This window comes from Hyposmocoma kahamanoa, unplaced genomic scaffold (assembly GCF_003589595.1).
Source record: "Hyposmocoma kahamanoa isolate Upper Pololo Valley unplaced genomic scaffold, ASM358959v1 76, whole genome shotgun sequence".
In the NCBI taxonomy this organism is placed as follows: Eukaryota; Metazoa; Arthropoda; class Insecta; order Lepidoptera; family Cosmopterigidae; genus Hyposmocoma; species Hyposmocoma kahamanoa.
The window spans coordinates 1,921,103-1,937,722 of record NW_020653900.1 but is presented as its reverse complement, the minus strand read 5'-3'; the positions used below and the strand labels follow the sequence as shown (position 1 = coordinate 1,937,722).

Genomic DNA, 16,620 nt, shown 5'->3' with positions numbered 1-16,620 from the left:
GGTAGCTTGATTTGCTATCATCTGTACTTCCTTAGGAATTTCACACTTCGGAATTAGGAGAATTCTCAAGGCCAAGAGTTTGTCAAGCTTGACACTTAAGACTTAAACTATGTGACTTAAGCAATAGTAACAACTTAAAGTTCAAATTATCAAGTTTTGTATGCCCTGGACTATGCAAAAAGAGATTTCTGTAACACATAGCGGGCTTAATATTATGGTTAGCCAGAAAGAGGCATTTATTGGTTTTAATGTTTTTCTTTGCGACTAAAGTCGATTAATTCACTACTTTTTCTGGGTGCAATTAAATGTAAGCTGGGAGCTATGGCGAGGACCATAGCTCCCAGCTTAGATTTGATTGAGATTAAAAAAAAATACTGCTGGAATAAGCTTATTTCAGTAAAACATCGTTATAACTTTGAAACGGCATGACGACTAAATCTAGTTTTTTACTAAATCACGACTTTTTGCTGTGCAATCAGATCTAAACTAGACGCTGTGGTTCTCGAGTTTGAGGATGTGGACTTTAAAACGCCTTTGTAGCTTTTGAACGGCGGACCGAGTAAATCATGTTTTTTACTCGCTGAACAGATAGCCGATGGTGCCAAAGAATTTCTCGAGAAAGAAAAACGCAGCGTGGGCAGACCACCCACATGGTGAACCGATGACTTGAAGTTTGCAGGAGTCCGCAGGATGCTAGCAGCAGAAGACCGACCGTGTGGCGTTCTTTGGGCGAGGCCTATGTTCAGCAGTGGACGTCTTTCGGCTGATATGACGATGATGACGAAATGGCGACTTTTTACCCGATTATCCCATTCCAAAAATTCGGTCATGGTCACCACGAACCTTCTGTGCCGCTTAGGCTCCGCGCAAACGTGTCTTGTGTTGAATACAAGCAACCGGCAACTGTAAGCGAATGTTCTATTTTCATACAAAATCAACACAAGACACGTTTGCGCAGCGCCTTAATCAAAATAGCAATATCATATAGATATCTATATCCTGTAGGTAGCTGAAACACAACTTTGCGTCTCTCAAATAAAAACAAACTGGTGATTAACTCATTTAATTACTCGGTGATTAACTCATTTAATTAACTGATTAATTACATAAAAACACAACAATATTTTGCAAAGTCACTTAAACAATGCCGAAATAAAACAATTTAGTTTATACAATATACAAATCTATATAAATAATCTACATAAATTCGCTGAAACAAAAGTAACACAATTATTTTTCGATTTTACACGAACCTGAAATATGTATAAAAAATGAAAATGTACATATATATATATTACCTGAAAAATGCATTTAAGCTTATACAATAAACAACATAGCGTAATATTGACGTGTTTAAGGCATTTTATATAGACTAGGATCTAGATGTCACTAAGGATGTAGTCACAATGAGCAACTTGTCGACGCTGCAGTTGCAGATAAGGAGGAATGCAGCTCCAATTCCTACGCACTAAATGGAGCTTTCTATCGTTCTAGATTTTCATTACCAATTATTCAAATGCATATTTTAGTTTTAATTCCTAAGTGAAACAAAAAACGACATAGCTATCCTATAGCTATAGCAAAAACAATTGCTGGCAGTCGACTTTTATACATAAAAATGCAACACCGCGTACCCAGTGAAGCTTAAACCGTGCAAAATAGCTGCGCTTGTGCTGAATATTTTTCATGCAGTTAATTTCCCCACCCTCCCTCCGTATAAAATTATTAAAATAAATAACACAAGCGCAACTACAGTCACAAACCACCACCAAAAATATACCCGACACGTGTTTCGCCTCACCACGAGGCATTCTCAGGGGTCGTTGATTGCTCGACGCTAGGCCGAAGAATGAGCTCGTTCAGAGCGGTTGGTTTATAACCCTTGATTGATTTTTATACAATTTATCTATAATACTAGAAAAACTACAAAATCTACTAAAACAGTAGTAAATTTGGAGAATGGCAACCCAGAGGCCGTATTCTGCGACTTCTTGGGAGTTTATTCTGTGCGAATGTTGCCAGATACATCAATACAATACAGACTTCTAGTGACTATACTATATCGATTGTAGTTTTGTTTTTATCGCTCTGATGATGAGTGGCACTAGACTGTGGTTTAAACTTTCACGATTCTCACACATTATTTGATTTTTAATTCGGGGCTTAAGGCCCGAAGTTTTATGAGTGGTTAATCACGTATAAAACATATTTCATACGTGATTAATAGACCACGAACATTGCAATACGTCTGAAACGTCGAGGTAAATAAAATATGGTTTATACGTGAGTAATCACTTATAAAACTTTACGTGATTAAGTTCTGAATTAAAAATCAAATAAGGCACTTGACTTGCTTCGGGTTTGCCTTATTCGCCAGGTTTCTGTCTATAATATATTTTCGATTCAATGCTTATTATTTTTCTCGCTAATGTAATTTGAATTTGCACGACAAGTAACCGTGACGTCATGAAGCGAGGCCCCGCGCCGTGTGGTGAGGGGTTTAGGGCGCGGGCATGCACTTGAGCCTTTCGAAGGCGGCCTTCTCGAGCGCCTCGCGGTGGTCGGGGTGGGCCACCCGGATGAGCTCGTACGCGCGCTGGCGCAGCGTCTTGCCGAACAGGTCCGCGATGCCCTGCTCCGTCACCACGTAGTGCACGTGCGCGCGGGACGTCACCACGCCCGCTCCTGTTGGATTATATATCCACCGTTATATATATATATAACGGTTGGTAACCGTTCGGCCACGGAGGCAGTTACGGAATCGTGTTTTCACACTGTGTACTCATCAGTGTACATCCTCAATTTTACTATATATTTTTTCCACCGTGATTGATTCAGTTCTTCAGTCTTTCCCCGTGACACGGAATCAACCAAAACCAAAAAAGTTGCATCAACTCTTAATGCAAAATACTTAACGACTGTTTTGAGTTATGGATTTATGGACAAGCGACTATTTATATTAAACTTCATACAACAGTGTTTTTACACATATATTATTACTTCATTGTCGTCTCTGGGAAAGTCGAGTAAAGTTTAAAAAATTGAAGTTTTCGTTCTATGATGATCAAGCTATGGTATGACTTTATACCGGGCTGAAGTAAAATTCATACCATTGTAACGTAAGTCATGGCGTGATTAAGTAAAACTCATGCCATGATAATACAAAAGTCATGCCGTTGTAAAGTAAAAGTCATACCTAAATCTAGTGATAATAAACCGGTTCACCACAAACATAGTGAGGTTGATACTGACCGACTTTCAGCGTGGGCACAATCTTGGTCTCGTTGCGCTTAGTGGTGGAGACCAGGGCGATGATGGGCTTTCCGCGCCCGTCCACCGACTCGGCCGCGCCGCGGATGAAATCCACCTGCCCGCCGAAGCCGGAGTACATGCGTGTTCCTGCAGGCATATTCACGTTCCTTTTAACCAAATAAACAAAAATAATAAAATAAAAATGTTAAAAAAAACAGATTTAATGTTGTCCCAAACTCCTAAATCAGCATCCCCTGTACTATCGGCAGTTAGGTCTTACGTCTATTCCTTCATGTAACAAATTAGGTATATACACGTATTATAACAAATTAATAAAGTATATTGCATATAACACTCCGTGAAAGATGGATGTTGATATATTAAGAGATAGACATTGACATATTGACAGATAGACGTCGTCATATTGACAGAAAGATGTCGACACAGTGACAGATACATGGACGTCGATATAGTGACAAATGGATTTCGACATATTGACAGATAAACGTCGACACATTGACAGATAGATGTCGGCATACTGACAGATACAAAGATGTCGATATAGTGACAAATGGACCTCGACATATTGACAGATAGATGTCAACATATTGACAGATAGATGTCGACATATTGACAGATAGACGTCGACATATTGACAGATAGATATCGACATAGTAACAGATACAAAGATGTCGATATAGTGACAAAGGGACTTCGACATATTGATAGATGTATGTCGATATATTGACATAATTATGACAGTCAACATATTGACTGAATGTTGAAAAAAAAAAGAATATTTTCTGAAGAGCTGTCGCACATTAATTGTAATCAATAGAGTCCTTATGTCTTACCAATAGAGTCGGCGCAGACTTGCCCTGTGAGGTCGACCTCGATGCAAGAGTTGATCGCCGTCATGGTCGGCTGCAGAGACACGATGTGCGTATTGTTTACGTAGTCGATTTCCAGCATTTCTGCAATACATTAGCCGTTATTATTACCACCTTTATCGTGTGACAGAATTTCGACGCCGTGTAAGAATATAAAATGTTATTTGAAATAATTTTTATAAAAAATAATTTATAAGTAGTATTAACAACACCTACTTATCATAACTAACCAAGTTATTAACATATCTGAAGTCAGCGAAACGAGATCTACAGCCCCCTCTACGCGGTTATTTATTATCTTAATTAGTTTCAGTTTTATTGTTAAGCAAAATAAGCGTATTTGACATTTTTTAGGTGACAATAACTGAAATGAAGCGCGCAGCGGCCGCGCGTTTCAGTGTGGCAGGCATCGAGTATATAACCAGAAATAGAGACGAAATGTCATTTAATTTGTTTGAAAAGTCGTCTGCCAAATCATTACGGCAACTGCGCTCCGATTGGCCAGCCCGAATTCGAAATAATTGACGGGTCTCTTCAAATGTTTCACTTCAAATCGACCAGTTTAAATTGAGCTTTGCTGTAATGGACGAAAATTTAAAAATTACATATTTAATTACCGATGAAATGTTATTCCGTCTATTTTTTAATTAGATGTTTTGCTGTTTTTCCTACAGCACCGAATGGAACAGTCCCCCATTGTTAGAGATATTATCTTTATTACAATAAATCATCGAGTATATAACCAGAAATAGAGACGAAATAAGGGCCATATATTCCTGGTAACGCATTAGCGATATAGCTCTTATAAATATCAACGAGAGTTTGCACTGAAATATAGACAGGCCAACTAGTGACCTGTGTGTAAGTCTCCGTATATTCCAAAAAATATTCTGTATTTATTGTAATAAAGATAATATCTCTAACAATGCCGTGCTGCTCCATTTGGTGGTGGGGAAAAACAGCAAAACATCTAGTTACAAAACAAACGGAATGACATTTCATCGGTAATTAAATATTAAACATGTAATTTTGCAATTTTTGTCCAATATAGCAGAGCCAAAGTTAACTGGTCGATTTGATGTGAAACAGTTGCAGACACCTATTGACGACACGAATTCGGGCTAGCCAATCAGAGCGCAGTTGTCACAGCAATGATATGGCAGAATAGTTTTCAAACAAATTAAATGACATTACGTCTCTATTTCTGGTTATATACTCGATGCAATAAATACAGAATATTTTTGGAATATACGGAGACGTACACACAGGTCAGTTGTTGGCGCTGTACTATTTCAGCTTCCTAATTCGTGATTTCAGCGCAAACGAGAGTTGATTTTTAAAAGTGATATAAAGCCCATTTGCCTGATGAGTTGCTAGATATGGATGGCCTTTATTTCGTCTATTTCTGGTTATATCCTCGATGGACAGATTGATACAGAAACAAAATCTAAACCAATGATATATTTTATAACTCATTTTCGCTCAATTACGGTTTACACTTTTTTTTCCTTGTACATATGTGTCAGGGATGCCGCAACCGTGGATAATCCGCATATTTTTAAGTATCTCCTTCCACATCAATCGATGTAGAGTTTTTGCGGATACAGATGTTTGGTTTTTACAAGGCCGTCGAGATGACACCCTACCCAAAGCGCGTGTCCTGTGCTAGTGCTAATTAGCCAATCAAAGATCGGAAATTCAGCAGCGTATAGTGCAGGGACCGATCTGATTGTTTTCTAAACAAAAATTATTGTCTTTACATTGATTTATGAACTTTTTCATTCAAGACAGCCCAGCTCTATTCGTGTAAAGAACGGCCTACAACAAAATATTAATAAATATCTTAATATTTTTATATCTTCTGTCTTTAGTCTCTTTTGTAATAAAATTATGTAAAATATTGGTTTTTACTCAAATTAACGATAATTGATTTATCACTAATCCTAGAATGACCCACATTTATACTGACAAAAAAAATCACGCATCTGCAGATTGCAACGGCATCCCTGATATGTACATTTTAAATATTGTACTATTAAAAAAATACTAGATTAAAATAAAATTTAAAAACTATTGACTAGTTCACAGTATTACATGCTTTATTTTCACTGAAAAAAAAATCCAATTTCAAAAAGATAAAACGTAAAACAAGGAGTTTCTATGTTACTAATATCTGCTGCGAACTCAAGTGTGACAGTTGGTCGCTACAAATTAAATGGTAAATCGACTGTGAACTGACAACTGGTACTATATAAATTTTCTAAAGATTTCACTTTTTAATACCATTTTATACTATTCCATACTCTGCAGCGTTGCAAGAAATTCCATTGTCTTTAATAACGTGGAATAAAAATATTTAGAAACTACGTATTTTTATTTAATAAACCAGATAAATGACGCAAACATGTTTTTTCTTCATCCCTGTAAAGTTGTCAAAATTGAGATAGTTCCGGTTGCCATTTCACAGACGAAATAATTTTTGTGCGCGTGTGACATGGATCTACTCCATTTTCTTTTTAATTTAGTATATATTTTAGTGTATCTCACCAATGAAAGGGTTGTTATCGACGAAGTCGTAGAGTTTCTTATTGCCCACAAGGAAACTGCCCACGATGCGGCCCTTGTGCATTTTCTTCCTGGAAAAGTTAATAGTAATGTTATCGAGATCGCTAACTAGGGAATTCCCAGTAACCCACACCCAGATCAGAACCAGTTTAAGCAGCAGTAGAGCTCGTTGTGAAAGAGTTCGTCCTGGGAAGTACCTAATTCTGCCGTCAAGCATTGATGTCAGCGTTACTGCGTTACGTTTTGACGGGTAAAGGTGCTGATGAAATTACAGGCACATGGGACTTGTCAAATATGTCTCAGGGTGACGGGCGCAGTGGCGTGGATTTAAAGCTCTGAGTGGCACTGTTATAGACCGGTGTGTAGCTTGCCATCAGGCGCACGACTCGTTCGTCCCGTTACTTGATATTATAAAAAGAAATGGTATTATTGCTTTCCAGGTTTGAGAGGTAAGAGTGATTATCGGTATGTGCGTACAGTCTGTGACGATGCTGATATTTCGTATGGGGAAGTAAATAAATTTCTTTACTCTTTATGCCGAACTTGGCCCCATTTTTCATTTATAACAAACATTTATGGTTATAATTATAGTCCATTTGTTTAGGTATTTAACTAAATGTGAACAATCTTGATACATCAAAACATATACTTTACAATTTCATATGAAGCTAAATATGCGTATTTTGTATTTGAACGTAAGTAATCATTTTATAAATGTTTATTTCATTACATAGACGTCTCAAGATTTTTTACATTTAGTGAAGTACCTAAACAAATGGACTATAGACAGCCCACTCACTTGTTATTAGTGACGCAACCGCGTTGCACCAGGTCAATGACACCTACGCTGAACATCTCCGAGTGGATGCCGAGGTCTTTGTGGTTCTTTAGCTCTGATAGCACTGCGTCGGGGATGCTACCGATGCCTGCGTAGCGATAATAACATAACCAATATTATTAAAAGCTTTGTACTGCACTAACTTTTCTCGGTCATTCTCGGACTAGTAGACCTATTTTCCTAGGCAATTTTTATTATTTAAACATTCAAATATATTATCGTGTAATTATTAAATAATATTTCACGATACAATACTCGGCTACGAAATAATATTGCACGATAAAAAATCGAATTATTAAATAATAAAAATTGGCACGGATATTAGGTGAACACTATTCCGAGAATGACCATTCCTTAAACTGTGTTAAATATATTGTACCCGAAAGGGGATTTTTCCTCCCATTAATGGTAACAACTTTTACTACAGATTTCACACTAATAGCTAACTAACTGTGTATATTGTACCCGAAAGGGGATTTTTCCTCCCATTAATGGTAACAACTTTTACTACAGATTTCACACTAATAGCTAACTAACTGTCACTCGACAAAAATATTTATTTATTGGCACAACTACAGAATACTAATTTATATTGCTAAATTAAATAGAAAATAAATTTGCATTCCACTAACAGCTACGCACAGCTTTATCATATTATTGGACACAGCGCAAAAATTAATTTAACAAATACAATACAGTCACATTATGACCGGAAGAAACTACAATTAATAAATTATAACATAAGTAACCAATTCAAATGAACGTAACGAAAGTAACGGTCTAAACATTTCTACTGCTTTATCTTAAGAATGCAAGATTTAAAAAATGCTGGATAGCTTGGAAAATATATGTCTAAACACCTGTCCTTGTGAATTTCATTATAGACTCAACACATACGGAATATAGGATCATTGTAGGTAACGTTATAAGTAAAACATGGCACTTGAAACATTCTTTGTATACGTTTACTTCCAACCCTCAAAGAGAAGTGGCTCAAAAATTCGCATGCGTTTCATTTTGCATGAGCTATTTTATATATGGCGAGAAGATTATTAAGAGGGAGCATGCCAAAAAAGTTTTGACGTTGGCTCCGCCCAAATTTGTGAAACAAATATATGCCTGAAGTTCGCGTGACATGCGATAGGAGATGTTGAATTTTGCGCATTAAAAGTACTAAATTCGTTTTAGCGGGAACTCTAAAACTAAAGGGGAATAAAAAAATCCCTTGTGACAGTTGTCGATCATGCATAAATATAATTACTTATCTAATTTTTGTCCTAATAACCTGTAGCATTTCGAGGATAAACCGAAAAAATGTGAAAATTAGAGATTATTTCTTGATTTTTATCTATCGAGGAAACTTTATTGTTTTATGTTTCTGATTAATGTCTATGCTTGAATATATCCTGTAGTTACTCATACAATATTTTATTTTTAACTTTAAAGTGGATATACCCCTCTAAAATCAAATCGAAGATTAGGAATTTTTCCTCTGCTCCCTCTTAAGGACACGCCGTGACTGCAGCGTCCTGAGACTAAATTGCTTCAACCTATCCACATATGTGGGCAACCTTATATCTCATACCGAATTTGGAACTTAAGTGCCGGAGAAAACGTCTTTAGACAGCTTCAATTCTATCAATGTTTATATTGTAGAAAGGGGACCACACCACCGAATAATACTCCAATACACTCCTAATCAAAGTAAACTAAAGTAACAAAACGCTTTCCGGCTTTACCGTTCTAAAAATAAATCCAACTGTTTTATTTATCGTGGCAATTACATAATCGTAATGTGAAGTTAAACTTGATTTAGCATCCAGTACATCCCAGAGATCCTTTAATGTTGATTGACGAAAAAATGTTACATCATCAACAACATATATAGGCAAAATAGGCGCCTTGACGTCAAGTTGCGGACACCAGCCCGTTGCACCAAGTACCATATATATTATATATATATATATATATATATATATATATACACGATTTATGTATATATACATATATATATATATATACATAAATCGTTTGTCGCTTTTTTTTACTTCGCATATTTCCAAATGTCCTTACATCCGTCTTGAGATTTTCCTCTATACGACTCTTGTAACCCTTAAAGCACTGATCATATGCCAACGTCACTCTAGCCCTCAACACAGTGAACGTGTCATAATCACGAGAGTACCCAATTTTTTTATATTTTGTGTGATACTTTTGTTTTACACGAAGTGTAACTAAAGATTTTGAGATCCGTTCTGGATAGAAAATCCTAGACATCGCTTTTGGTGCATATTTTGCACTTGCAAAAAATCGTAGCAATCTAAATCAAGTATGTCTCTCACTTAACTTTAGCAAGTTCGAAATTACAAGTTGTAACATCCGTTTTGTAGAACCTGTATATAAATTCATTATTTTCTATTAAACTTTTTGTTATGTGACATACCTTCGACGTGAAGTGGTGGATGAAATTTTTCAACACGACTAACGGGTGAGCTTCCGTAACTTTGCACCGGACTGGTTTAGGATAAGGTCTAATATCTTGCCTTGTGAGTTATGTATCGAATTAGACTGTGTATGATCAGCTCACAGAGACGGTACAGCGGGAAAAGCGGTTAGGGCACAAACCTGCGGGAAGCGAATGCGTACCAGGGCGTGCCACACAGGTGTCCAAAGCATAGTTCACGGCGGAATAGCGAAGAGAAGGCGGTCAATGTGACACCAGAAGCGGCCACGTTTCATTTTCGACACAGATTTTGAAGAAAGCACCACATCGCTTTCGGATAAAGATCAAGAAAATTTTCTGCTTTTATTAGCGCTACCAACGCAAAAGAAAAGTCGGTCGAATTCATGTTAAAACTGAATAAAAACACACAAAAAAATACGACATCCAAGGCTGCTAAAGCCCCGCTCCCGGACCGCAGCCGCTCCGCCTGCTTGTCATAGTGTTCGACCTCGGACCGCGCCCGCCCCGCCGCCGCTCAATGCTCATAAGGACTCAAACATTACAAAAATTCCCGCGCCCGGAACGCTCCCGCCTGTGCGTGGTCAGAGTATTATACCGTTTAGGACATGAACGACTCAAAGTTAAAATGGCAAGTTTGATGCGATCTTAACCAAACAAGCGGTACACGTATTAAACCAGTTTTGCACGAACGATAATAGATAATTACGCTGCGCTTATCTAATACTGAAGTAAATATTTGTCTTGAATAGTCTTCGAGATAACAATTGTTATTGCCAATGCCGTTTATAACTCACCCATTTGCAAAGTAGCACCGTCCTCAACAAGATTCTCTCCAATGAGCTGACCGATCTTGGTCTCCTCAGGACTGGCGCCCTTGCCGACACCGTGCTCCGGCAAGGGCGTGTTGTCCTCAACCGCGTAGTCGATGTGCGACATGTGAATAATCGCGTCGCCGAACGTGCGAGGCATTTTCTCGTTGACTTGCGCTAAAACCAGAAAAGGGGTTGTTGCGTCAATTAATCCGGCTCAAAGGACCAACATTACTGTACAACGATAAGCGGCAAACGCTTTAATAGGATGCTGGAAAGAACCCCGAGGTAATGAGCATGAAGAATCACCTCGGTTGTACGGGCAGTAGCCCGAAGATGAAGGGACCATGGGAAAGTAAAGAGTTTGATACTGGTGATCTTCTTGAATAATCTGTATGACAATTGAACTGAAATTCAAAAACACTGATGATTGATGAAGCACGTTGAGGCCAGGTCCCTCAATTTTCAGTGTTAGAACACTGAAGAAAACTATTTTTTTTTTATATAATATCAAGTGACGGGACGAACAAGAGATGGTAAGTACACGCATGTCCATAGCAGTTGCAGTGCCACTCAGAGCTTTAAATCGCAAAGATCGGAGGGGCACTGCCACTGCGCACGTCACCCTGAGACATAAGATAACAAGTAATTGCACCCGCACCCTTACCCTCCGTATGAACTCTTTCACAAGGACCTCTACTGCTGCTGAAATATAGTATCACCTTACCAATAATGATCTTTGAATTGGCGAGCGCTGCTCTGACGCAGTCCACAGACGTGCCAAGACTGCAGTACCCGTGGTGATCTGGGGGAGATACCTGTTGGAGAAACAGTAAATGCAATCATCGCAAACGACAACGGCTCGGTACCCCGTTTAGACTTAATAACTATATTTACCACTTATTTGCAAGTAGTAAATAAATTTACGAGGGGTCAACATTGTAAAAGTGTTGTGGGATACCATAATACTTTCTTTACCACAAATCTTACGTGTTTATGAAAGAATGTCAGGAGTGTAGCAAATGAAAGTACTAAGTCGCTATCTATGTCACACACATGTAAGGCCCATTATTTCTTAAAGCAGTGAGGAGATACTAAAGATTTTAAAACTCTTGTGGTCATGCATTAAAGATTATTTTCACATTCACATTTTTCTCTACGTATTAAAAAGTGATACTGTGGTCAAACCTGTATCATCTAAGCTGTGGTGAATAATGAGAGTAATTACACACCTGGATGACAGCAATATCAGGACGGATGATCTTCCTGTGGAACAGCTTGGGAATGTCCTGCAGGAAGATAGGAATGGCGTCGGATCGACCTTCGGCTACTGATTTCCGGACGTTCGCCGCCATAAAGAGGGAACAGGATCTAGATAAAAAAAAACATATGTTAGGACCATAGATAGGAATAATACAAAATATGTATAGACCATGAAATTTCGGAGTAATGACCACGAGGAATCTTGACAAAATGTCATGGGTTGTTTATTCAAACCGCTTTTTAGCGATCTGTCACCATCTATATAATCGTTAATCAGTTGCGTGTCGATAGAGTGTCAATGGCAGGATTTTTTTCGTTTGGTACCTATTCTAAAATCTAGGCTAGTCATCGAGCATTCAACTGCCATTGCAATTTTGTCGTATTCTGCTCTTCAATGGCAAATCGACGGCACGTCGTAGTCTACTAATTACATGAAGTTTCTTTCTATTCGCTTATACTTACAATTTAAGAGCTGTTATCCGTCATCGAATTATTTTTTTTTTAAATACATTTTATTTAAAGACTAAATTGCTGATTAAAAGATATAAAAATTAAGGTATACATAGTAATTTCCATGGTAGTTTTAGTAAGACAACATCGATTCTAATAATCATTGAACGAATGGATGCTGATGGCATGATATTCTACTGACACTCTATTGATACTCAACTGCCTTTGCAACTAGATTTTAGCAGAATTACAAATATTATCTTAATTGCAATGTAATTTCAGTGGAACCACTGGTTTTAAGAAAATCAAGTCTAACCTAAGAACTCGAAAATCAAGTCTATTAGACTTGTGGCCCAGTTTTTACGTAATCACGATTTTTTTATAGGAACGATTTTTCATTCCGTACAGGTGGTCGATTCAGAACCTTACGATAACTCAGTTGTCGTCCGATTTCTTTTCATTTTTATCCACAACACCCAAATCGAACGTCAAACTGTCGTATTCGAAACCGAACCGAGATGACGTCACACCCGTACGATTACTCGAACTTCTCGAAAGGCAAAGGCTACAAACGTTATTCAGAACACAGTTTATTGAACGAAAGTTACCGAACGTCCTATTGTTTACAAAGCAAGAATGTAATATGAAAAGAAATACCGTTAGGATTTTGTTAATTTAATAATTAAAATAAAGTAAAATAATTTTATTAATTTATTTTAATGCAAGACTAACGCATTCCTATATTTTAGGCCTTTAGTCTTAAAAATGTATATACAAAGATTTTCTTTGTTTATAATCTATTTCACCGCCTAACTCCATAAACGCTGTTGCATAACGATATCGTATCCGTACCCAAATTGAACGTTTAACTCGGAATGTTCTGAATAGCTCGGAAAACGCCCTTCGATTCGAGAACAATATCCAATCGAATGATTCGGTTAAAATATCGAAGAGTTCTGAATCGGGGTCCTGGAGTGCCAAAACCTCTTGTAAAGCTACAAAACACCAAGGACGTAGCTAATACGGCTTCAACTCAGGAATTTCGGTCTCAAGAATATGGTAGGAATATCAAGCTTTGTAAAACTTAAGTCACTTAATCAAACAGTATTAAAAAACTACTAAACATACATTTTTTATTCCGGTTATATAAACGTGGCAAGACTGTAGCGTGGAGCTTAGTATAATCTGTGGAGATTAAAGAATGATAATAATAAAATTAGGTCCTCTCCATCTGAAACTACATTAAATGCCATTTGTTTCCTACGTGCCCATTATAAAAATTACAAATATTTTCCAGAATAAAAATAATATTGATTTTATAATCGGAGTTAATAAAGAATATATAGTGCAAAAAACTATTTCAGATTTAGAGTCGTATTCCAGAACTCTACTCAATACTCAAGTCAGGACTTGAGTATTGCAGTGAGCACTGAAAATCATACTCAAGTCCTTGCCATTAGAGTCGTATTTCCAGTGCTTGAAATCATACTCAAGTCTGCTCAAATCCTGACTTGAGCATTGAGTAGAGTTTTGAAATACGACCCATAGTGTCGAAAGTCTCGTTTTCCCGGAATTTTATAGGCCGCATCGCTGCCATCCGTTAACCAACGCAAGACTAAGTGAAAAATGGTCAAATAACCGTTTTTAATACATTATAAATAGAGCACAAAAGAGAATTTTAAAAACAGTTAAAATTAGTTAACGTCTTCGACTTATCGGAACTTACCCTAACGACGCATAGCTGAAATATCATAAAAACAATTTCAATATTCTGAAAACGGGGTTATGGTTTTATATGATATTACAAAAAAATAATTTGTCACTTCGCGAACAGCAGATAGTCTCAATTTTTTTTATGGGAACGCGGAAATGCCGCGAAACTAAAGACAAACATTAAAATCCTCTCCCTTTCTTACTTTCCCGCCTGCTTGTACAATGCAGCTTTCAATGACATGAACGGCAGTCCATTTTCTATCAGGCAGAGTTCTACTGTAGACTCTAGTCCCTAACACATAATAGGAAGTGTTAACAAAGTATATCACGAATTTCGCATTACAAACTAACCGTTCATATCATTCCTAACAATAATTAGAATCCAATTATAGCCAAGGCTTTGAACAATATTAGACAACTTCAAGTTAGTTCTTGAACTTTGAAATACTTATATTGGTAAAACAACTACATCATCAACCCCTTTTGTACGTTCCACTGCTGGGCTCGGGGTCTCCTTTCAGGCGAGGGTTTAGGCCATAGTCCGCCACACTGGCCCAATGCCCGTCTCAATGCTGGTCAAATAAGTTATTTCGATAGTAATATAAAAAAGTAATCGTAATAGCATAGTAATATCGCATTGCTACTGCAATGGTGTTGTAACTGAAATTCAAGATGATATTATCTCAGATTATAGCAAGTATTAAAAGATTGTACCGTAAAATTTTATTCTCTACACGCATTCTACACGTAAATAAAACCGTGGTTGGAATATTGTAAGAAACAATTAAAAGATATACACTTATCTCAAAACGATAAATAATATTTCATAATAAATGATGTTTAATACGTTTCAAATTTTTACCGACTTCAGCTTTTTTTTGTATGTATATTACGCGATAGCTTGTGAACCGATTTTGATAATTCTTTTCTTGTTGCAAAAAGGGTACCTCAGATGTGGTCCCATTTAAATTTGAAGAAAATATTGCACCTCTAAGGGTGGCAAATTAGGGGATGAATGCCTTTTGAGGTCGGTTTTTTAGTACTCTGTACTGGTTTTATTATTATATTGTGTAGATTACGACTGCACAATGTATGAAAAATGTAAAAAAAAATGTATAGGTTTATGGACATTGTTTTGTTTTGTTAATTGCAAATTTAAAAGTAAAATAATAAATTAAAAAAAAATACAGCGAAACGGGGTACCCTGTATCATATTCTAATGTTTAATTTTACGGCAAACTTTGTTACTGTCCATGGACAGGTTAAGTGATATAATTAATTATATTACTCGCTGTAACGTCATCTATGACGCACTACGGTATATTAATTACAACGCGGTGCCTGCCTACGTGATGACAAATACGCGTTAGATTCATCAAACAATAACAGTTTTATGCGGACTTTTTTAGAGGGGCTTAGTGAATACGTGCCTGATATGAGTGGACATCTGCCAGATAAGAAGAACAAAATAATTTCAGCACAGAGTACTAAAAACACCGACCTCAAAAGTACGTGGAATAACATCTGTTCGCCACTATAGGGGACTTGACACAGAAGAGAATAAAAATCGGATCTCACTACTCGAAGTATATTGAGAAAGAAAAACGCCATGAATTGGAGAAAAGCAAAATCAACCATTAAAATAATTGCTCCTTATAATAAAATTCAGGCGCTATTTATAAAAATTAATCTTCATGCGTGAACAGCCACCCTTAGAGGCGGATGATTTTCTTCAAAATTAAAGGGGACCACTATGGAGATACCCTCTTTCCAACAAAAAAAGAGTCATGACAATCGGTTCACAAATACCGAAGTTATCGTGTAACATACACACAAAAAAGCATACATTCGAATTGAGGACCTTCTCCTTTTTTGAAGTTGGTTAATAAAGCCTCCATTGATCCGGACATTGAACTCTCTCAATGACGATACTGATCGAACAAATTTTTTTGCGTGAGCGTAATCCAAAAGATCCCATTATTTTTATTGTTCTGTTTATACACATTAAAAAAGTATAGGGATCAAGTACGTTTTCTTTTTTTTTTTAGTGGTATGCGACACGCCTATCCGTAACGGAGAGCTTTAACTCGTAAAGATCTTAGGGGCACTGCCACTGCGCCTAGTGTTGGTAAATTTTCCATTTTGAAAAAAAAAATATTTTTCTGAAAATGTTAAAGATACCTCTATAATGAGAATTTGTGAAAATAAGTAAAGCAGGTTATAGAAAATTACATTTACCAGCGTTTCTTCTTTATAGCAATTAACATTAAAACATATATCTCAAAGTAAAACATAATAATGCGTCTTCGAATTATATTTTTCCATTTTTTCCTGAAAAATTACCACTATTTTAAATTTTTCGGAAAATTACCCAAC

General features: G+C 36.9%; 1 protein-coding gene across 1 annotated transcript in view; it reads right to left on the bottom strand.

The window, feature by feature from the left end:
* Window positions 1-1,227: 1,227 nt before the first annotated feature.
* Window positions 1,228-16,620, bottom strand: part of LOC113232493 (4-hydroxybutyrate coenzyme A transferase) — a 35,096-nt gene continuing 19,703 nt past the window's right edge. The window contains exons 3-10 of the mRNA XM_026467240.1: window positions 12,051-12,189; window positions 11,546-11,636; window positions 10,804-10,995; window positions 7,507-7,633; window positions 6,690-6,778; window positions 4,107-4,226; window positions 3,253-3,399; window positions 1,228-2,685 (exon numbers count right to left, since the gene is read on the bottom strand). Of these exons, the coding sequence (XP_026323025.1) occupies window positions 2,501-2,685; window positions 3,253-3,399; window positions 4,107-4,226; window positions 6,690-6,778; window positions 7,507-7,633; window positions 10,804-10,995; window positions 11,546-11,636; window positions 12,051-12,189 (1,090 nt within the window). The 3' untranslated portion in view covers window positions 1,228-2,500. The remainder of the gene's footprint in view (window positions 2,686-3,252; window positions 3,400-4,106; window positions 4,227-6,689; window positions 6,779-7,506; window positions 7,634-10,803; window positions 10,996-11,545; window positions 11,637-12,050; window positions 12,190-16,620) is intronic.